Source organism: Mastigoproctus giganteus, chromosome 12, assembly GCF_048544385.1.
Source record: "Mastigoproctus giganteus isolate SK-2022 chromosome 12, ASM4854438v1, whole genome shotgun sequence".
NCBI classification, from domain to species: domain Eukaryota; kingdom Metazoa; phylum Arthropoda; class Arachnida; order Uropygi; family Thelyphonidae; genus Mastigoproctus; species Mastigoproctus giganteus.
In genome coordinates this window covers 85,578,358-85,603,161 of record NC_143586.1, presented here as the reverse complement: position 1 = coordinate 85,603,161, position 24,804 = coordinate 85,578,358, and the positions used below count along the sequence as shown (strand labels likewise).

Here is a 24,804-nt window from a genome sequence, read left to right as displayed (position 1 = left end):
GGGGTCATTATGATCTGATATTGAGATCATCGCTCGTTTAGGATATTATAAGGATTTTCCCATGTTGACATATCTATAAACTCATTTGAAGGACTGTTTTATTGAATATTTTGTCTGGCCATTTGATTTTCATCATCCTTCTCAATGCCCAGATTTCAAATACTTCTATTCTTTTTACTACATCTTTCTTGAGGGTCCAAATCCATACATTTAAATGGGCCATATGTACCACTTTAAAATTTAGTCTTCTTTTAAGGAATAGTTTTCTTTTGCACAATATGGTCTTCATTTTGCTGAAGTCTGCCTTGGCTAGTCTGATTCTAATTTTGATTTCTTTAGTCTGACCTTTGTCTGAGATGGTGTTTTCCAATATAGTCATTTATTGTCTATATTGTAGTCAGTAGTCATTTATTGCTCTAAGATGTTATTTTTACATTTTGTTTGGAATGCAATTTCATCTCTATTTACACACACATTTTTTTTTTTTTTTTTTTTTTGTACTTATTGAAAGGCCTAGGGTTTCACTTTATTTTTCTATTGTTTCTAACAAAATTTTGAGGTCATTGCTTGCAGTTACTATTAACACCACATCATCTGCATATAACTTAAATTATTAATTGTTGTTCTGTTTAAAATAATTCCTTCTTTCCTATTTTCAAGGGCTTCTTGGACTACTACTACTACTGCTGCTGAGTAAATGTACAATAAGGAAGACCGAGGACACGTCCTTGATTTGCACCACTTTTAATTTCTATCCACTCCTGTTTCTTTGTTTCCAACTCCAATTTCATCCTTTGATTCTAATAAATATTTTTTTATAAATATGATATCTTTTGAATTAAGGACAGTTCTTTTGAGGGTTTTCATTAACTTGTAGTGTTTAATTCTATCAAATGTTTTTTCATAATCTACAAAGCAAATGAATAAAGAGATTTTCATTTCTATAGCTTTTTCTGTTATTTGAGTTAATAGGAAAATAACTTCTCTTGTTCCTATTCTAGGTCTGAATCCAAATTATGTACTGCCAATCATCATTTCACTTTCTTATAAATTCTGTTGTATATAATATCGGTGTTTAGATACACCATAGACACTCTCAAAAAACTACAAAGTAGTTGTTGTGGGCATCATTTGCTCTTTCTCATATTGTGCTCTGCCTTCACGACGAGTTGCCATGATTCTGCACTACCTCAAATAAGTAACGCTTCACTAATAGAGAAGACTATTGTTACTTATTCTCAGTGAGTACCACCACCCAGACATGTTTCAAGGCTATTGGCCTATCATCAGTGGGTGGGCAGATACCCTAGTATTGCAGACATGACGACCCAGTTGTGAAGTTAGTCGCACAATATGAGAGATGCCAAAAGGTGTATAAGATAATATGTCTGGGTGGTGGTACTCACTGAGAATAAGTAACAATAGTCTTCTCTATTAGTGAAGCGTTACTTATTTGAGGTAGTGCAGAATCATGGCAACTCGTCATGAAGGCAGAGCACAATATGAGAAAGAGCAAATGATGCCCACAACTACTTTGTAGTTTTTTAAGAGTGTCTATGGTGTATCTAAACACCGATATTATATAGATATTAAACTCTTAAAGTATTATGCCAAGTGCATTTAATTATTTTAAAAATTCTGTTGTGTATGATCCCAGGGGCACACATCTAGTGAGTATGGGCTTGGCACACCCAGGGTCCTGAGCTAGATATCATCATTCTTCTCTTTCTTGGTGATTCCCTTTTTCTCTGTCTCTCTCAGGGTAATTCAGAATTTATTTTTGCCTGGTGCAGCATAGGCCTCAGGCTTCCTTGCAACATAAGGCTAATAATAATAATAATAATAATAAAAAGAATTTTGTTTATATGAATCGAGGGGATTCTATGTTCGGTGCACCTTAGTGTGTTTGGTATTGGCACTGTGATAGAAATATTCATTTCTTCTGGTACTTTCCCTGCTCTATAAATGTTATTGAGGAGGCTTGTTAATTCCTTTATTCTTAAGTCGCCTATATTTTTAATGATTTCTATTGAGATGCCACTGTCATCTGTTCTTGCTGACTACTCTTCTTTCCTGTCTTGAATAGCATATCTTACTTCATCTTCAATGATTTCTGACCCCCTTATCTCTTCATTTGTACCTGGATGATCCCTTTGGTCATCATAGTTCTTTTAAATATTCCTGCCATATAATCTTCCTTTCTTCTATATTCATTGTTACCTTGCCTTCTTTATTCATATACATCCTGTCCTTACTATTTGTTTACCAATTATTTCTTTGTACTGTGTATTTTCTATTTTTTTCCATTCCTTTACATTTGTGATCAAGCTATGCTTCTTTTGCTGTGGCAATTTCTTTTTTGATCAAATTGTCTATTGCTAATGGGGTTTATGTTTTTATGTTTCTTTCTCTCATCCAGTAGATCCAATATTTCTTCTATCATACAAGCTTTCTTTTCTCGTTTTTCTTGGTTCCGATAACTATTTCTTTTATTGTATTTTTCAGCCTTTTCCAATATTCTTCATTGTTTATCCTTCTAGTATTACCTATTTTATTCTTTTACCAAGTTTAAATATTGTTCCATTACAGTGTTATTAAGTCTTTCAATGTTTAGTTTTGTTAGATTCTCTTTGGTGCTTTTCATTTTTTTTTTCAGTTTCATAATTAAGATAACTAAAAGATTGTCGTTTGTTCTGCAAGCTGCACTGGGATAAGTTTTTGTATTGTATATCATGTTTCTAAACCTTTTGTAAATTAAAATATAGTCAATTTGATTTCTTATTATTTTGTAGTTTGTATTACTTGGGAATTTAATTGTAAAATCTTCTTGCAGGAGGTGTCACTCCAGGTGTTAGCTATTATCATTTTGTACTTATTACAGAATTCTACCACCCTGTCTCTTTTCTGTTACCACAGCCAAATGGCCCCACATTTTCCATTTCTCTTCCTTTGCCTACTTTGACATTAATGTCTCCTATTAAAATATTTATTTCATGTGTTTTGGGAGTGCATAGCACTCTTCTACATCCTCATAAAATTCTTCTATTTATTGATTACTCACACCACAGTGTTGGCGCATTATGTAGTCCATTATGTAGAAAGAATAGGAATAATAATTACAATAAGAAAAAGAATAATACAAAAGCTAAAAAAATATATTCATGCAAGAGCCAACTTTAATTAAAAAAAAATAAATAAAATTATTCATATCTGAATAGAAGAATGCTTTCTAGGGAAAAGGAAAAAAAATTAGGAGAGGTGTGATGATGTCTCTTCTCTCGATATACTTTGCTGGCTTGAACAGGTGTGTTTTTTTGAAAAATAACATTAGTCAAACTGACTCATGTTAAGAAAACTGAACTGAATGGTGAGGCATTTTTTAAATGGGAATATGATAGAATTAATGCATTTTTAAAGCTGCTTTCGAATGTTTAATATTTTATTTTCCTAGCACCCTCAGTTTGCAAGATTTTAGTTTTCCCAAACTTAGATTTTGGTTTATCTGTTCATATTAGTTCGACTATGGATTGAGAAGTTCTGGAGTCAGTTTTTCAGATCTCACTGCAGTAATCAATTCTGGTCAAGTTCTAGACTATTCTGTCTTACCTGCTCCCTACATATAAGATAGTTTTTGATGCCAATAGTGTTAAATGTGCTTTTAATGTCAATTCAATGTGCATTGATGAATTCATCAGATAGGTTTTGTTGTCCGCAGTGATCACACAATTAAATCTCACAGACAGTCTATAATACCCCTATTAAAGAAAACAGATGAACTTTTTTTTTTCGGGCTACAAATCAGGTGATCATAACAAGAAGTGTGTTCATATCTATGCTGGACTAATTGTGCTTTGTTTCTCAGAGGCTGGTTAAAAAATAAAGTATCATTGACACTTACTATTCCCATATGAAGGGAGCCAAACAGTCATGTCATCTATTGTTATTTTTGCAGAGCTCAAATTGAAGGATGTAAAAGGAAAGACAAAAAAGAAAGAACTTTCTTCATATTTTGCTGTGGAACATTCACTTTGTTAGTGTAATGATGCTGATACTCTTGAAAGAGAACATAAACCAGAAGAATGGAAGCTTTTCACTAACTCTTTAAAATTAAGTCTAAAACCCATGCTACTCGCACAATGGAAATCCATCCATCTATACCAATCAATCCCGCTGTCCACAGGAAAAAATTCTATGAGAACATGGAACTTCTCTTAAGAAAAATACAGTACAATAAATACAAGTAGCACATCTGTGGAGATTTCGGTTACTGGGATCCTTTGAAGAATTTTTTAAAAGCCATGGACAGGAATGGAGATGGATTTCAATATTTAAAACTAAAGTTTCCATGCATTAGTAATGTCAATATCAAAGAGAGATTAGTTGGACCACAGATCAGAAAGTTACTGTACGATGAACATTATGAAAACTTTTAAAACCTTTGTAATTAGAATCTTAGAAATCCACTAAGAAAGTTTGCAAACATTTTTTGGGCAAGGACTATAAAATCTCAATTGAGAATTTATTACAAGCCTACCAAAATCTTGGTATGCTTGTAATAAATTCTCAATATTTCTCTAAAAATACACCTCCTTCATTCTCATTGAGATTTTTGCAGATAACCTGGGACATATTAATGATGAACATGGTAAATGTTAACTAAGGTGGAAGTTCATTATGCTTGCAGACTTGCTGGAGTTAGATATGAGAGGCTCCTGATCATTATAAAAGAATAAGCAAACCAAATTAAACTGACTATATTTTCACACTGCCTACTATAATACATGTCAAAATTTTATTAAAAATTCCAATAAGTATAACTTATTGGAATTTTTAATGAAATTAAACTGCATTCCTCTCTAAATCTGTGGGCGTTAGACAGTATCCAACTTCAAATTTGGATTCAGCTCAAAATCCATGAAATGTACCATATTTTGAGGAAAAATATCAAAAGTTTAAAATTTGTCCAGTGTTAATGTATCTATACCAGTTATTATCATATTGATAATGATTATTATTATATCTATTTCAAATCAAAAATAGGCATTTATACTTTTGACTTACTTGTATACACTTTTAATAGCAAGCTAAAACTACTTCTTTTCCAACTCCTGGAAAAATTATACGATTTATCTTTTCAAGAAAATCTTAACCTCATCTCAGATAAATGACTGGTGGCAAATTTTGTGTACTCATTTAACATTATCCCAAAAAATTATTCTTAATACTGCTGTTACTTATTTTACTTTAAGATTTTTTCTCCGAGTATTGGAAGAGTTGAATTGAATTTTTTTTTTAAAAATTGCAATTAATAATAAAAAATTGTTTCCTATTACAATGTGATCTTAGATGATATTCCTCAAGGAAGCATATTTCAGGCACTATTTTTTTTCAAAATCAAGTATCCTCTGCTTCAGTGGCTTCATTTAATTGCACATGAAAAATTAATGGTAATCACTCATTCACTGGAGGATGCTAACTCTAATATAAGGATGGTTTTTTTTAGGAGCATTAGCAACTAAGGCCATATTGCTCCGGGGATATTCAGTGGTCATTCCCTAACCGTTCCGCATCCTCCGTATTTGGTGGTCACGGGCTCGAACCCTGGTCTAATCAAGAAGCATGTGCTACGCACTGCTGCTGCTCCTGCCCACCTGGCTACGGAGGCACCTAATATAAGGAAAGCAAATTACAAAGTTAATATAAAATATCCTAACTACAAAAGCATTAAATCAGACATTCAACTGGATGTCATATACTTTTTTTTTTTTTTTTTTTTTTTATGAAAACCCCAAACACGAAAGGTATCAAAACCTATAGTACTTAGTACCGTGCATGGGTTGAAGGGGGATGCTGGAAACTTTGCTCTAGAGACTAAACATGGGTTTCACCACTTCAAGCCTCCAATAAGCAAAGTGGTGATATTTCACCGGTTGACACTTAGATAAATCTATGGCGTTTGTTGCTGTTAATACCACTGTTATATATTATAAGCCTTACGTCTTAGCATCATGCAGCCAATACTAATAAATTAGTATTGGCGGCAACTAACACATTAGCGTTAGTTGATGCATGTGATGCAAGAAAGCAAGCTTATACAGCATCAGCCAAAAAAAAAAAAAAAAAAAACCCTCCCGATTTCACCGACCTGGTCACTCCAAATGTTTGTCTAGTTCAGTCTTAAATTTATTTAAGCTATCAACTTCCACAACAACAGATGGAAATCTGTTCCAGCAATCAACTACCTGCTGGCTAAAGACTAACTTCCACACATGTATTCTACAACTGTCTTTCCTCAATTTGAATCTATGCTCCCTCAGGTTCTTAATTTGAGCAAGCAGAAGTATCCCGTCAGCATTGAGTCTGCTCAAACCATTCAAGGCCTTATACACCTCAATCAGATCACCTTACAGGTGCTTAGTCTCGAGATGCTGCAACTTGCAGAACTTAAGCCTTTCTTCGTAAGCACACCCCTTTGTCACTCTCTCTCTCTCACCAATCTTGTTGCCCTTCTCTGTACTCATTCCAACAACTCTGCATCCTTCCTAAAATTAAGCCTTCAGACCTGTACGTAGTACTTTAGGTGTGGCCTCACCACTGCCTTATACAAAGGGATAATCACCTCCTTGTCTCTGCTAGCAAAATTCCTATATATCATTGACAAAACTCCATGACCTCTGGCAGCCTATCTGCACTGCTCAGAGAACTTCATATCTTGACTGCACAATTACCCACACCAGGTGTTTTTCATTCTCCACCTACCTGAGTGAAGTACCACATAGTTGGTACATTTCTCTTGGATTACTGCTACCCATATAGAGTATTTTGCATTTGTTAATGTTAAACTTCATTTGCCACTTCTCAGCCATTTGCCTAACTTTTCTAGATCCTGTTGCAGTAGCATACTGCTTAACTGTCATTAACAACCCTGCTAACCTTTGTATCATCTGCAAACTTGGACATTTAGCCAGATATACCTTCATCAATATCATTGATAAATACATAAAACAACAATGAGCCCTGCACCGAACCCTGGGGAACTCCACTAATAACATTAGTCCACGTAGAGCAGTGTCCATTTATTACCACTCTCTGCCATCTCCCACTCAACCGTCCCTTTCCATTGCAGTAACTTGCCCTTAATGCCATACTGCTCCGATTTGTACAGAAGTCTTCCTTATGCAACAGTATCAAAAGCTTTCCTGAAATCCAAGTATATGATAACAAAATTATTTTTCTCATCCAGTTCCTTAGTATCCAATCAAATTGGCGAAACAAGACTTCCCCTTAACAAATCCATGCTGTGTCTGAACAATTACTGCAGTCTTGTCTAGGTGATCCTGTATCACCTCTTTAACCAGTGAATCCATTATTTTCCCTGGAACAGAAGTTAAACTTTCAGTTATGTCCATAACTGAAAGTCTACCCATTCCAAAAGTTTCACAATGTAAAGACCTCTGGGTCATATTTCATAATAAACTGAGTTTCAAAATATCTGAACACAAAATAAAAACTCTAGGGGGCTTTCTAGATACTCAGGGAGAACCTACCAGTATAAATATAAAATATATATATATATACATTCCTAATTCCTCTTATGATGTATAAGGACATTATTTGGACAGAGACAGCTAAATCTAATCTAAAAATTATTTCTCTGCTTAGAGTACTCAAATGGTTATTTGTTATTTGGTTTTTAGGAGCATTAGCAACTAAGGCCATATTGCTCCGGGGATATGCGCTGGTCATTCCCTGTCCTTTCCACATCATCCGTATTTGGTGGTCACAAGCTCGAACCCAGGTCTAATCAAGAAGCGTGTGCTATGCACTGCTGCTCCTGCCCACCTGGCTACGGAAGTGCCTTACTCAAATGGGAATACATGAAAAAGGACATGGTTTCACATAGTGAAGAAAAACACATAACATCTAAAATATACACCAATCTCTCTGAACTAATTGATGCAGTTAGAATATTTGCTAAAATGATAAATTCTTGTATAGCTATACTCCCTTTCTGGGATAAAATTAGCATAAGAATTCTTAAAAAGAAACTAGATCCAAAATTTTTTCCAAAAAATATTTTGAAAATAGTTAATGAAATTAATTTTGATCCTTCACTTTTTTCTTAAGAAAAAGAATATTTCAGTTTGATTATTTCAACTAAAATTTGTAAATTAACTAAGACTCAGATCTGATTTTCTACTATAATATATTAACATCAATATTTTATTCTTCTGTAGCTCTCTAATTTCATGTAATGTGGTCAATTCATGTTAAGTATATGAGGCCAGGTAACCTCAGTAACTGAGTGGTCAGAAGCTGGAGTGCAGTTCCTGACGTATTTAGCAGTTAGGGATTCAGGCCCCTGACTGCTAAATACAGTCGATCTGCCAATCTGCATTGGACCAGCATGGCAGATTATGGTCCATTTCCCTCAACATGAATCATTGAGGAGGCTTCCATCCTGCAGTGGATTGATAATGGTTGCAGTTTACCTTTTATATGAGGCTATACTATGATTTCATTATAGATGTTCTTTTTTCCATATACAAGCTTTTGTGCTGTCAAGGGTGGGTCTAAGTTTATATGATACCTGATGGAACAGTTCTATGACTTCATTAAAAAATAAGTGGTGGATTTCCAGTAACTTCGTCTTCCCCCCAGGGTTTTCTGATTCTTCATTTTCTTCAACGCATGTTTTAACTCATCGGGAAGGATATCGGGTATGTTGTATGTGTTACTAATTTGCAATCCATCTTCCCCACTGCTGGCATCATTCCCTCGCTCCTTATATAATTCTCTACTGTAGTCTTCTGTTATTTGAATTATGCCTTCTCTGCTATTTATAAGTACACCATCACTATTCTTAAGTTTCAGTATCATTTGTCTTTCTGTATTACTGCTCATGGCTTCTGATTAAAGTCCTTTGTTTTCCCTTAATGCCTGCTCTACTTTTCTTGTGTTAAATCTTCTTATGTCCTCCCTGAGTCTCTTTTTAATGGCTTTGCATAACTCAGTATACATAACTCTTCATTTGTTGTCTTCGGTTCATCATGACAAGTGTTTCTTGACTAATTTTTCCTTCTTTGTTTTTCTTTTTACCTATAGATTTCTTGGGCTTTATCACTTTCAGAAAGTTGTAATATTTCTCATTGATATCTTGGTCCTGAGCCGTCTGCAGAAGCTGAAACTTGTTCTTAAGTTGCAGTATATACTGCTTTTTCTCCTCTTCTGTTATCTCAAAGACCTTCGTATTATTTACTCGAGTCAGCTTTTCCTTTCTTTTCTTACATCTATATCAAATATGCATCTTACCATTCTTTGATCACTTCCAACATTTACCTTGTTTAGGATGCTAACATCATTCACGATATATCTTCTGTTAGTGAAGATGAAGTCGATTTCATTAGTTCTTAATCCATTTTGGCTCTTCCATGTCCACTTTCTGTTCACCCTTTTCTTGAAAAAAGTGTTAATTACTGACAATCATTGAGATTCTGCAAATTCCACAAGTCTTTCACCTCTTTTACCAATTCCAAAATTTCCTATAGTTTCCCTTGCTGTGCCGTTTAGTTTGTTATTTGGTAAGTCCCTTTCTTCCTGCCTATACCGATATTCCTTACTGTAGTCTATCCAGTTTTTTCAATTCTTTTCGCTTGCTTCTGTAAGGTCATCCATGATCTGTATGCACCACGTATCATAACCTCTGGCACATTCCATCATAATCTTACAGCAAAATTCAAAATCTAAATTTGCCTTCACAACATGTGGCAACCACACACGTACACCACAGCATACAGAGCATGTCGGAAACACAAGCAAGAACATTGCTGTTTTTTTCATAATTTCGGTGGATCCTATAGCCCATTTCCTAGATCTAGAAACTACATTAATAAACAACAAAACTACCATCAACCTGTACAACAAACGTGATACATTCAACTTTAATATAGTCAACCTCACACAATGGAATTCCAATATTTCCAGAGGAATACATGCTACCGTTATACTAGCGCAAAGCATCAGAATAGCAAAATCCATACACATCACGTATGTAAATAGTGTATATACAATACACTAGGCCTCTGTGGTGTCTTACAGTCTAGAAAACTTGTACCTACCAATTGGCCTAACACAGTGTATTAAACTTGTGTGCTAAAAAAAAAAAATAAATAAAATAATTTTTTTTTTTTAAGCACAAGCTAGGAGCCGCTAGCATTCCCACACATAAATATACCGGCACCCCGCCATCTCGGTCTTTTGGTCAGCTTTACAAAGTAACGGTAAGTCCCTTTCTTCCTGCCTATACCGATATTCCTTACTTTAGTCTATCCAGTTTTTCAATTCTTTTCGCTTGCTTCTGTAAGGTCATCAATGATCTGTATGCACCACGTATCATAACCACTTTTATTGGCACATTCCATCATAATCTTACTGCAAAATTCAAAATCTAAATTTGACTTCGCAACACATGGCAACCACACACATGCACCATAGCATATAGAGCATGTCGGAAACAGAAGCAAGAACATTGTTGTCTTTTTCATAATTTCGGTGGATGACCTCTGATGATGACACTGAAATTGTGAAGGACATCGCAATGTTTTTTCATCTTGGTCGCTTTTTCATTTCTTATCTTTATTTTAATTTCCGGTCCATTTCTTCCTCTTTTTCCTACCGTATATCGCTCCCAGTGTATACCATACCATTCATTAGATTTAATTCAATAAAATCTCCTTCTCGCGTTCTACTTACAATATTTTATTCATAAAATTTTATATATATATATATATACACATTATGGCTGTAGGGTATGTTTTGTTAATGCAGTGTTCCTGACCCATAAGCTATATTATCTTCTTTTTAGTACTGGCACTTTTTTCCCCATATATTAATTAGCCTCTTTATACCATTATTCTTTATTATATATATATATATATATATATATATAAACAACAGGGATGAATATAAAAGTTATTAGACAGATCAGATTAATGTCATCAATAGCAGATTGTACATTACATCAGTCTGTAATGTAGTTATTATAGTAAAAGCACAATAAGTACTATACAGATACTGAACATGTATATGAACACAACAGTATACAGCAGGCCATAAGGCCAAAATAACTTATAAAGACTAAAATAGCCCATGTAGGCCTACAAGGCCAAACTCTGGAAATAAATCCAGGGAATGAAAATGAAAAAAAAAAAAAAAAAAATAATAAAAATGAAAAAAGTCCCTTTCAATGTATATCTACCGGTGTAGAGATACATTGAAAGGGACTTTTTCAAGGGCTAACCCTCTCAATATATCCTACCAATAATTAACAGAGCTATCTGTTTCTGATTTCCATCTGCCTGTTTATCAGTGTACAAATCTTAAACTTAATTTTGTTATAATTTAGTAGCAAACAGGCAAGATAATATTTAGCCCAACAGATAACTTCGAAATATAGAAAAAGGAAATAAGAAAAAAGAAGGCCAACTATAATTTTCAACTTCTGTTGTGGTATTATTTTTTATTTATACAAAAGCAAGCTATAGCTAATACGGAGAAAGGAAGTAGGGATAAGTATAGTAATAGTACCTCAGTTTCCCTCGAATTACTCTAATAGATCTTGAGCTATGAAAAATTAGGGTTAGATAGTAAAAAGTGAAAAGTAAAGAAAAAAGCATTTATATAATTGTACATGGGATTTAACCGGGAGCATAACTGCCTGACCCTTTAGTAAGGGATCCTGGTATGTCTATAAGAGGACACCTTATGGTGTTAAATAGATAAAGATAATGATGAAATATAGAATAATATAGAAAATTAGAGGAATAGCTAATTCCTAATACCCAATTACTAACTGATTTATCATAAATTATCCCATTACACAAATGGTATATGTTCTATACTGAACAAAAAATAAAATAAAGAATAGATAATTTAGAATGACCAATAAATAAGAGTCAGTAGTTAACAACTGCTCACCACATTGAACTGTTCTACACGAAAGAATGAAAAAGTTGAGCACATGTTAATATATACCAAACAATTAGTGACACCAGCACCCTCACAGTTCCGAAGTCTAAAGGACCAACTAATTAAATAAAATAAATAATATTAAACCAAAAGCAGCAGCGCCCTCTGAATTTTTTTGAAAAGATTATTGAACTAACTAATAATCTGAAATTACAGTTGAATTGTTTAGAGAAGATCCAGTGAAAATGAACAGATGGCCCTCAATTGAAAAAACTTGATATATTTTACCATACAGTAATGAAGAAATCTTTTTAAAGATGAAGTTAAATACCATTTAAATATGAAATTAATTCCTACCTTAGGAACAAATATAAGTACAATTTTTACACACACACACACACACACACACACACACACACACACACACACACACACACACACACACACACACACACACACACACACACACACAACATGAATACATATATGTATTTTCAAGGCCAGTTCAAAAATAACCTAAAGAAATCTTCCATTAAGTGCTTCCATCTCTCATCAGGTTCCTAAGTAATTGTAGACAGTTTATTGTGAGTGGAAGAACAAAAATAAATTTTAAAATCATAGGAGACCTTGCTTGTCGACCATTATTTTCCAATTCTGACTCACAAAAGCAAAAATTCTCTGAAATTTAGATTCAGAAGTTGATGAAATTGAATCAAGTAATAGACAAATAGAATTAATAGATAAATAAATAGAGAAGATAATAATTCATCAAAAAAGAAGCAATGAGAATTTTTTAAAAATTCTTTTGCAATTTTTTCACAATTGTTTTAGGTTCTACTTTTATTTTGAAAATAATTTCATTCTTTTTTAAATATTTCAATTTGTTCTTATTTTGGTTTGATTTCCCAATATTAGATTGAAATTACAAATTTGTGTAAAATACAATGTTCATTTTTATGAATTTTCTAAATTTTTCAACATTTTTAAAGAACTAACCCCTCATGGCTCATATAGTGTTCTGAAGATGCTGACCCACTCATGAAATGGTTAAACAGATGACTGAGATTTCTTATAATTGTTATTAAACTCTCTAATGCTTAAATCACTGTGAAACAATATAACTGATTCATGATTATTAAGTAAAGAATAAATGACATCTCTAAACAAAATTTTTAAATATAATCTAATGGTTTACCTTTGCAACACCAGCTAAATAATATATGACAAAAATAAAGCCAAAGCTCAGCATTAATGCCAAACGAGGATTAGAAAGATACAGCAGCATTGCTGATTCTAAGAGTGAGTTTGAAGTTCCAAATGATGCCATTTGTCAACATGTACTAAAAAAATACAAGAACATCATGTAAGTACAACATGTACACTCAATATCACAATGATTTAGAACCAGATATTATACACCAGTAAAAGTAAAATGCCAACTTACTTAAATTAAATACATTATTAAATTTATTAATTTTTTTTTTTCATTCTTAAAGATGTAATAGAAAAAACAATATGATCAGCACTCTTCACTGCTGCTAATGTTTAATGTACAACAGATGCAATATTACAGAAAAAATAAATTTGTAAATTACATAGTACTCTAAAGGAGGCATATATGCATTAATATTTTATAGCACAGTCAAGCAGAAAGTGGTTACCAAAACTAACTGCAATTACAAAAACATCTATTCTCATTGGGGGGGGGGGGATTTATGATGGCTACAAAGGTGTAGAAAACTCTTGTCTTCCAAGTAATTTAATTTTATTTCTTGTGTCTCCTTTTCTCAATTTAAATTCAAATTGAGAAAAGACGGATGTAGGATAGACGTGAGGAAATTTGCCTTTAGCCAGCAGGTGGTTGGTTGGTGGAATAGATTTCCATCCCTTGTCGTGGAAGTTGATAGCCTAAATAAGTTTAAGACTCAACTGGACAGGTATTTCGAACGAACAGAGGGGTGAAGTGGAAGTGATTATTTTTTATTTATTTATTATTTTTTTTTTTGGCTGATGCTGCATAAGCTTGCTTTCTTGCATCAAATGGCTCTGCTAATGCTAAAGTACAAAGTTCAATTTTAAGGCTCCTACATACATTAGTATTGGCAACTAATTGTTGTAATTGTATTGATAATAATAATACCAATATCAATATTATTATTATAAAATTATATTATTTTGTTAATATGCATTAAAGAAGGTTCTCAAGGAAATTAAAGTTCATATGGGTGTGGTAGACACTAAAGGATATTACAGAAATACTTCTTGCTTTGGCTGTTAAATTCCATAGTTTATCAGTGAAAAGGTGGTCACAATTTTCTTTCAGAAATTTTCAAAATATACACCTTGGTGTATATTTTGAAAATCAAAAAATATACACAAAACAGAACATTATATAGTAATTATAGAAGAAAACTGTTCCATCTTAATTTCAGAATATTTTCCTTTGTAACAACAAGAGGTACTGCAAACAATTTTCCAAATTAACAGTATAATCGGTGACTACTGTCAGGGAAACGGAGCACATATTGTGCAAAAAGGATAGGTGGAACAGGACAGGGGTATGTCTGCCAGGGTGAAAAGTTGATGAAGTTGTAGAGCAGATATCTTTTAAGGGCACAAAGGGTGATATCATTGTACACGTTGTCACTAATGATATTAAGAGTAGGAGACAGGCAGAATTACTTAACAAGTACAGGTCGATGTTGAAAAAAAGCCGTGAGTTAGGGTTAAATTTGAAAGTGTCTGCAATTCTGCCCAGACACAATAGGAGGGAGCATATGATGAGAGCCATGTCGATCAATTCGGCCCTGAAGAGATTGTGCAAGGCTCAAGGGTTAAAATTTTTCTCGGCCTGGTCTGTGCTTGTTAACAGGAGAGACTGCTTCTACAGGGATGGCATACACTTCAATAGAAAGGGTGCAAGAATATTTTCTGATGCTTCAAGGCAGAGTTAGGTGGGTCAGAAAACTGCTAGCTTGGGGGGATACAAGGACTAATAGATTAACAGTAGCCGCTGGCAGAGGTGAAAGTGATTCTTGCACTACTTCTATTGAAATGCAATTGAGCAGCAGCCTGGAAAGCAAGGCAACGGGGATTTCCAGGACTGCTGGGAGTCATAGTGGAACAAGTAAATACATGGGCTGTGTTATGGTAACTAAGAGTAGAAACAGGTGCATGTACACAAATGCTAAGCCGACCGGGCTAGCTGGGTGGGTAAAGAGCCTACCTGACAACCCAAAGGTTGCGGGTTCGATTCCCGCCTCGGGCTTGGATCAAAGTACTACAAAAACCTTGGGAGGTGCATTATGGCCACAAAAGCCTATGCGCCAACAACTACCAAAAAAAAAAAAAAAAAAACACACCAATGCTAGGAGTATAGTTAATAAATTTGAAGTGCTAGTCAAGACATCAAAAACAGATATTGTTGGGATATCAGAGACATGGTGTCACACAGAAACCCTCTTGGTACACAAGAAGCTCTCAGTCAGAATTGATCATGGCACATGACTAATACATCTCCACTGTTCTAGATTATTATTATTAGCCATATGGTGCAAGGAAGCCTACGGCTTATGCTGCACCAGCCAAAAAAATTTTTCTGAATTACAGAGAGAGAGAGAGAGAGAGAGAGAGAGAGAGAGAGAGAGAGAGAGAGAGATATATATATATATATATAGGCTCAGGACCCTGGGTGAGCCAAGCCCATACTCACCAGATGTGAGCCACTGGGGTTATAGGATAAATCAATTGCTATAACACGACCTTAAAATCTTTAACTGAAAGAGGTAGGAAGCTATGCTAAAAACAGTTCCTTTGAATAATATCTACAGGGTCTAGTGGTTACTGCATGAAGCAGGCACACATGCAATTTAGTTTTCATAAGACAACCAAAGCATTAACATAAAAATATACGGATATCGATTATATATATATAATCTTAATGGATATTAGGCACGCATCATTTCCTAACCATATACAAACATAGCATTTAGCAACTTAAATGGAGAATATGGCATAACAATGCAAATGAGTTTCAGTACAGATAAGGTTATTTACATCACCAATTATATATTTCTATTATTCCTGCAAGTGGTCTCTCTCTATATTCATAAAATTGAGATGCTGGTGCATCAATTGATTGTCACTAGAGGTGGCAGGTGCTTAGATCTAATCAGTGATGCTTTTAACTATAACAATTAAAACTGAATGTTGGTTGCTGCCAGGAATAACATGCACCTGGATCCTATCAGCGGCCATACAGCAGTACCTGGGAAGCTGTGTGTGTTGCTTGTAAACAAAACTGCTATGATGTATGCATTGGCCATTCCAGGAGGTAGTTTTAGATGATTTAAATAACAAAATTTATTCTTTAATCTTTTTATTTAACTTGGAGGAAATGTAATTTGGCTGTTTTGAAGAAATGATGCATTCTCATCCATATATAAGTCAAATAATTAGTTTTATTCAATGATAAATGTTTACATTGTTAATATTCTTCAGTATAATTGTCTGCAACCACACATTTGTTCCACTGTGCTCATAACTGATAAAAATATTTTTGGAAGTCTTCACTTGTGAATGCTTTTTAGGTAGTCTATCATGTTTTACTGGATTTCTTAACCGAACTCAAATCAGGGTCTGACATAGCTAGTGGTCAGGAGCAAGAGTGCAGCGGCATGCACTCTTTTGACTGAACTGCTATTCAAGCCCACTTGACTGTTAAATACGGTTAATGACTGTATTCATGATTTATTGTAAACTCCTCAGACCTGGTGGTAATGCTGGAGTATAAACAAAAACATTTTCCTTCTGTGTCCTGTTTTTAATATTGGGGATAATGAAAAGTTGCATGGTGCCAAATCAGATGAATAAGTGGAATGTTTTTTTTTGGTCATACTGTTGAAATTTCATCATTTTCAGTATGTGCAACAAATGAAAAAAAAATGCATCCACTCAAGGTAGCTTTCTACTAGACTGGCATATAACAAATTAAAAATTGGTGCATATATGCAGGTGTTGTTATGCACCCTGCTCACGATCTTTTAGCTAGATCATTCACAAATCCTTTTGATCAAACCTTGTAAAATTAGGCATTCCTGATGTATAAAGAAATACCAGTATATTTCTTTATACATCAATGAGATGTCAAAAGCATGCCACAGGAGTAATGCTTAATGCTGGCTCAATTGCATCTGAAGTTGTTGGATGGCTATGGATTTCTATTCTGAAGAGCCGGTGACTAGGGAGGCCAATGTGGTAAGCTGAATTCAGTATCATATTCTTTGAACCAGTTCTGTACAATTCTGGCTTTGTGACAAGGTATATTATCCTCTTGAAAGAACTCATTTGCAGATACACTGAAGCCAACATCAGCATGAGACAGCAGGATCTGGAACCCATCAGACAAGGCAACATTTTTTCCAACCCTCCAATGTCCAGTGTAAATATTAAGACCAATGGAATTATACCTGCTTGTTTATTTGTTGACAGGAGTAGAACAAAATTTAGCTGTCAGCAGCAATACCCTATCCACTACAAGGTACAAGATAATATACCTCTTCATTTATCACTGTTCTACCAGGTTATCTGGCTGACTGTAGCCTTTCTGTTACCCTTGTCTTGCCAACCTCCACTGGCCTCTCACAACAACAACAAACTGTTTCAAAACAAGATCACCAGGGTCAAAATTATTTGAATGTTATTTGGTTACAAAAACAATCTCAACAAACAATGGTACGTGAAAACCCTAGCAAGTTCAGTCATTTATATCTTTTGTCCTGTCCATTCTTGCACGGTATGAACATGAGATGCTGTTACTGAATGAGTAGCCCATTTCACAAAGTGGAAATGGTGTACCCATTAAAGCAGCCACCCAGTGTGTGATGAGTAGGGTTTAATGTTGTTGCTTGAGTGACATATACACTGTGCATGGGAAATGCTAGTATAATAAGAATTTAAAATCTTCCCATTTTAGTTTTAATAATGCACCCATATGCTGTTTCTCAAAAGTAATGAGAACAATCTTCAATTGTTACAGTGAATTCATTAATTTACACAATTGTCCTTTATGCAACTGAAATCATTAATTGAAAATCTACCTTGTGGTCAAAAAATAAAACAATCAGCATGAATACTATAAGAAGGTATATAGGATTTATATAGGCACTAGATAACATTAATCTTATAGAATAATATATAATTAATTTAAATAAATTATAATAATATCGCTACAGCAAGGTTTCCTTACCAGTCTATTTGGAAAAATAAAATTAATGCATTGTAAATTGTCGATCTAGATTAGAATTTATTTTTGTAAATTCCAGCCAATTATTTAAATTGGAAATTATACACTATTAAAATGAAAAACATTAACATCTAGAAAACTATATTTGGCAACAAAATCAAGATTACATAGAATATCCCCTTTGAAAAAAAACAACTTTGCAGTATTTTTTTTGTATGAAGTTTTAAGATTGTTAAATCATACAGATTACCATTTTACATGAGTGATCACTTAATTATTAGCTACACTACATAACAGTAAGTAACCCCCAGACCAGAACAGCCACAAGGATGCTGGCCCCAATATTGACTCAACTGCTTCCACAGCTGATTTATATTGAATGGTTGCATATTTCTACTCCAAACAGCTCATTCTGCGTCATCCCATAGATATCACACAGGTCTAGAACCAGTTCTATACAATTCTGGCCTTGTAACAGAGCATTTTTTTTTTTTTATGAAACCTCCAACATGAAAGGTATCAAAACCTATAGTACTTAGTACCGTGCATGGGTTGAAGGAGAAGTATTGGGGGGGGGGGATGCCGGAAACTTTGCTCTAGAGACTAAACATGGGTTTCACCACTTCAAGCCTATAAGCAAAGTGGTGGTATTTCACCAGTTGATGAAAGTCATCTACCACCTATAATATTATTATTCTGTTGTAAGAACCCAATCAACAAGGTACAAGTTCTGCTTTCTGAAATGCCTCTTTAGTTACCACTAATTTGCACTGGCTGAATGTTAATTGGTTATTGGACCAATCTCAATACATGAGATATGGTCATACAAAACCACTAAGGTTGTGGTTTCCGAGATATCCCTACCAACGTGTCTGTCACCGACTGCTATGCCATATTCAAAGTCACTTTTGTCTTATCCATTCTCATAGTCAATTACATATACAGCATCCCTATGTATTTGCCCAACTGCTTTGTGCACAGTATGAGCTGGTAATACTGTTACAGTAGTGCTCCATTTCATAAAAAGGGTAAGGGTACCTAATAAAATAACTACTCAGTATATACCAAGTTTCTCACCTAAAATGTTATTCTGTGTTACAGATTAAATTATGAAGAGAAAGCTACCTGAACTGTATCATCCTGACAGTGAAGTTTGGTGGAAGCAGCATGATGGTCTGGGGTTGTTTTTTATAGTTTGGCCTGGAACCAGCAGTTGTTTTGGACAAAACCATGCAATATACACTGCAGGATCATTTAGACAAGACTTCAGTTATAGCTCAGACACAGCATGGTTTTGTTAAGGGGAAGTCTTGCCTGACCAACTTGATTGGATACTATGATGCAGTCACAAAAGAACTGGATGCAGGGAATAACTTTGATATTATATACTTGGATCTTAGAAAGGCTTTTGATACTGTTGCACATGGAAGACTGCTACACAAATTGGAGCAGTGTGACATTGGAGGCAAATTGCTGCTATGGATAAAGGGGTGGTTGAGGGGGAGAAGACAGAGAGTGGTAATCAATGGACACTGCTCATCGTGGACTAATGTTATTAGTGGAGTCCCTCAGGGCTCAGTGTTGGGTCCATTATTGTTTTCTGTATTTATAAATGATATTGATGATGGTATATCAAGCTTAATGTCCAAGTTTGCAGACGATACAAAGGTTGGCAGGGTTGTCAAGGACACTACTGACACTATGCTGCTGCAACAGGATCTGGAAAGGTTGAGCAGATGGGCTGAGAGGTGGCAAATGAAGTTTAACATTGACAAATGTAAAGTACTACACATGGGAAACAGCAATCCCAGAGCAACGTATCAACTCTGTGGTACTACACTGACAGTGGTAGAGAATGAAAGGGACTTGGGGGTGGTTGTGCAGGCAGATATGAAGTTCTCTGAGCAGTGCAGACGGGCTGCAAGAGTAGCTCATGGAGTATTGTCAATGATATACAGGAATTTTTCCAGCAGGGATAAGGAGGTGATTATTCCATTGTATAAGGCAATGGTCAGGCCACACCTAGAGTACTGTATACAGGTCTGGTGGCCTCATTTCAAGAAGGATGTAGAGCTGCTGGAACGAGTACAGAGAAGGGCAACAAGATTAGTGAATGGAACAAAGGGGTGCTCTTACGAAGAAAGGCTTAAGTTTTGCAAATTACAGTGTCTGGAGACTAGGCATCAGCGAGGTGATCTGATAGAGGTGTATAAAGCCTTGAATGGTTTAAGCATGCTCAATGCTGATGGGATTCTTCCTCTAGCTCAGAAAAATCACCTGAGAGGACATAAATTCAAATTGAGGAAAGACAGATGTAGGATAGACGTGTGGAAATTTGCCTTTAGGCAGTGGGTGGTTGGTTGGTGGAACAGACTTCCATCCCTTGTGGTGGAGGTTGATAGCCTAAATAAGTTTAAGGCTCAGCTGGACAGGTATTTTGAACGAACAGAGGGGTGAAGTGGAAGTGGGTTTTTTTTTTTTTTTTTTTGGCTGATGCTGCATAAGCTTGCTTTCTTGCATCAAATGCCTCTACTAATGCTGATGTTAATAATGTATTACTACATTGTGGGAGCACGTTGAGGAAGGGCCATACCTATTCAGGAGGGCAACATTCCATGTCATACTGCTCGCATTGTGACAGAATGGTTTGAGGAAATGAGCATATAAAAGTTGGAATGTAGTGTACTATCATCAACAAAACTAAGAAATGAATTCCAGTAAGTAGAAGTAAATAAATATACATTAGGAATTAACTTATCCACTTGCATTAGTGGTCAAGTTAGTGATCAGAGTGGTCATAGAAAAAACTGGATACTCAATTGCAAAAAACAGAGGGAAATCCATAAGATGAGAGCATATTTAGAAGATGTTTATGTCACATATGATCAAAAGCCGTAGAAATTTCAAAACTACTTAAGTTTTGCTAAATTTTTCCATCAAATTTGTTCAAAGATGAGTAAGATAAACCAAGCCTAGTTGATCACTGGGCTTGGCTTATTTACTAGTTTACTGACACTAACAAAATTTATTGGTGATCACTGATCAGATGGAAGGTTCTGAGATAGTTTCAGGGATTAACAGTTAATGGATTTCTCTATTACTTTAAAAAGAGTAGCAGTAAGTGCAATATGGTGATAATTGAATGGACTTATTAGGTATAACCCTATACAATAGTTTATACTGTAATACATACAAGGTTATGTCATATTTTTCAGACTATTTCTTCCTCTAGAAATATAAATATGGATATCATAACTTGTCACACTTTGTTCATATTTTCTTTCAAAGGGTTGTTAAAAACAAACCATTTATTAAAAGGTTTGTTAAACTTCATTAGAAAAATACGTAAACAATGATGAATATAACTGAATTTTTCTCATTAAATTTACAGCAATCACCTCAGTTTAAACTAGTAATGGGCTTAATCCAATGATTAATAAAAAATTATTTTAATTGATTGCAAGCAAATTAGCTGATTATGAAATCTACAATAATTGATATCATTTTTATCTGATTATAAGCAAATTAGTTGATTATGAAATCAACAATAGTGATTGAACAGAACTCTACATACATACACACACTGAACGGACTATTGCTCAAGTGGGCAATAGTCATAAAGTGCTAGTTTTTGATTTCATAATCGCCTAATTTGCATACAAGCAATCATGAAAATTCCATAATCAATTTAAAATTATCATCCATAATCAATTATTTCCATTATGACTCCTGATTATGTTTGCCACTAATATACACAAACCTGAGTTTAATGAATAACATCCAATGAAACAGGTTTTCCTGTCCACACAGACCTCGTAACATAACTGCAAAACATTCTGATAGTATTTACCATCAGTTATAATATTTTCACAATAAAGTAAATTTAAATCACAGCTCATGAGAAGGTTGGCTTTGCTCTGCACAACTGGTTAGGTGCAGTAAAATGCAGTATGGCAATATTTGTTTTCAGCTGAACTCCAGATTATGGGTATACAAATGAACTAATGAGACTCGTGACAGAGAAGAAAAATGCATGGGATGCATATAAATTATCAGGTGACGCAGAAGCCTGTGGCAGATATAAGCTAGTCTGTAATCAGGTCACAAAGGAGGTTCGGCAGGCGAAGGCGGATTACGAGAAATCTTTGGCAAAAGATGCTAAGAAAAACAGCAAGGATTTCTTTACTTATATAAACTCTAAAAGGAAGGAGATGAATATGATTGGTCCACTTGACATCGATGGTTCGACTGTTGATGATCCTGCTCAGATAGCAAACAAACTGAATGAGTATTTTGCATCTACATTCACACGTGAGGAATTATTACAATTTAAAATTGGAAGAAGGTTATCAAATTGTAGCAGTGTGCTTAATGATTTTGTAATAACTGAGAGCAAAGTGGAGGAGAAATTGTTGAAGTTAAACATAAGAAAGGCACCTGGGGTGGATGGGATCTATCCAGTTATTTTAAAGGAGGCGGCAAAGCAACTAAGCAAACCCTTAGCCATAATTATGAGAGCATCCTTGGACTCAGGGGAGGTTCCCACGGACTGGAGATGTGCAAATGTGTCCCCAATTCACAAAGGTGGATCGAAGGGTGACACGAGTAATTACAGACCAGTTAGTTTAACTTCTGTTCCGGGTAAAATAATGGAGTCGCTGGTTAAAGATGCATTGCAGGATCATCTAGACAAGACTGCAGCAATAATTCAAACACAGCATGGGTTTGTTAAGGGAAAGTCTTGTCTGACAAATTTGATTGGTTATTATGATGTGGTCACAAAGGAACTGGATGCAAAAAATAATTCTGATATCATATACTTGGATTTCAGGAAAGCTTTTGACACTGTTGCGCATGGAAGACTACTGTACAAATTGGAGCAGAATGGTATTAAGGGTAAGTTGCTACAATGGATAAAAGGATGGTTAAGTGGGAGAAGACAGAGGGTGGTAATCAATGGGTGCTGCTCTTCGTGGACTAATGTTATTAGTGGAGTCCCACAGGGTTCGGTGTTGGGTCCACTGTTGTTTTGTGTATTTATCAATATTGATGAAGGTATATCAGGCTTAATGTCGAAGTTTGCAGATGACACAAAGGTTGGCAGGGTTGTTAATGACAGTAATGGCAGTGTGCTACTGCAACAGGATCTAGATAATTTGGGCAGATGGGCTAAGAAGTGACAACTGAAGTTCAACCTTGACAAATGCAAAGTACTGCATATGGGTAGAAGTAACCCCAGAGAAACGTACCAACTGTGTGGTACTACACTTAAGGTGGTAGAAAATGAAAAAGACCTGGGAGTAATTGTGCAGTCAGATATGAAGTTTTCTGAGCAGTGCAGACAGGCTGCTAGGGAGGGTCATGGGGTTTTGTCAATGATATATAGGAATTTTGCTAGCAGGGAAAAGGAGGTGATTGTCCCTCTGTATAAGGCAATGGTCAGGCCACGCCTTGAGCACTGCATACAGGTCTGGAGGCCTCATTTTAGGAAGGATGTAGATTTGCTTGAGCGTGTACAGAGAAGAGCAACACGATTGGTGAGGGGAATGAAGGGATTCTCTTACCAAGAGAGGCTTAAGTTCTGCAAATTGCAGTGGCTGGAGACTAGGCACCTGCGCGGTGATCTGATTGAGGTCTATAAGGCCTTGAATGGGTTGAGCACGCTGAATTCTGATGGGATCCTTCCACTTGTTCAGATTACCAACCTACGGGGACATAAGTTCAAATTAAGAAAGGACAGATGTAGAATAGATGTGTGGAAATTTGCCTTTAGCCAGCGGGTGGTTAATTGCTGGAACAAACTTCCATCTGTCGTTGTAGAAGTTGATAGGTTAAATAAATTTAAGGAGGAACTGGACAGGCATTTGGAGGGAATGGTGTGATTTTTTTTTTTTTTTTTTTTTGGCTGATGCTGCATAAGCTCCTACACTTGCTTTCTTGCATCATGTGCCACTACTACTACCTACTACTACTACCTTGTCACTTGACCACAAATCTGTCCCGAACTTGGCGTTGAACAAATTCGGGACGAATTCAAGCAAACGAAGTGTGAAGTTTTTAATCGACTTTCATTTTTGACTAGTGAAAAATAGTTAGGTTAGTTAATGCCAGTAATTCGAGGCAGATTCAAGCAAAAGAAACCACTTCCTCAGGAGATGTACCCATAATCTGTATATAACTTTTGTTTTCTTTTATGTCATAGTACAGCAATTTTTCAACATTCTAGCAAATTCGGAAATCATATGTATTTATTTTGACTTTAACAGACAATCGGCTTTAGCATACGCGGGCCTTACCTGCATTTAGTCCTTAAATTAAGATTTTTCTATTAGTTAAGATAAAAGGACAAAGCATATGATTTTAAATAATTTTTACTCTGCCTTGTACTTCAAAAAAACAGTCCTATTAACTTCCATTTTCTTCATGATATCCTCATTTTACATTTTCGCTTCTAATGTCTTCCTTTTCAACCAGTGGTGATCCTAATATTGTATGCTGTCTGGGGAAATAGCATAGAATATACCCACGTGATGCTCACGCGACTATTTCACAGCCATATCCAAACATTGTTTTTAGATAAAAAAACAAAACAA

The 24,804-nt window shown here is 35.1% G+C and overlaps 1 protein-coding gene across 1 annotated transcript in view; it reads right to left on the bottom strand.

Annotated features, from left to right (window-relative positions):
- The window catches only part of Hydr1 (abhydrolase domain containing Hydr1), a 175,102-nt gene extending 161,808 nt beyond the window's left edge, over positions 1-13,294 (bottom strand). Inside the window, exon 1 of the mRNA XM_090385826.1 lies at positions 13,163-13,294. Coding sequence (XP_090241952.1) covers positions 13,163-13,294 — 132 coding nt within the window. The remainder of the gene's footprint in view (positions 1-13,162) is intronic.
- Positions 13,295-24,804: the final 11,510 nt, after the last annotated feature.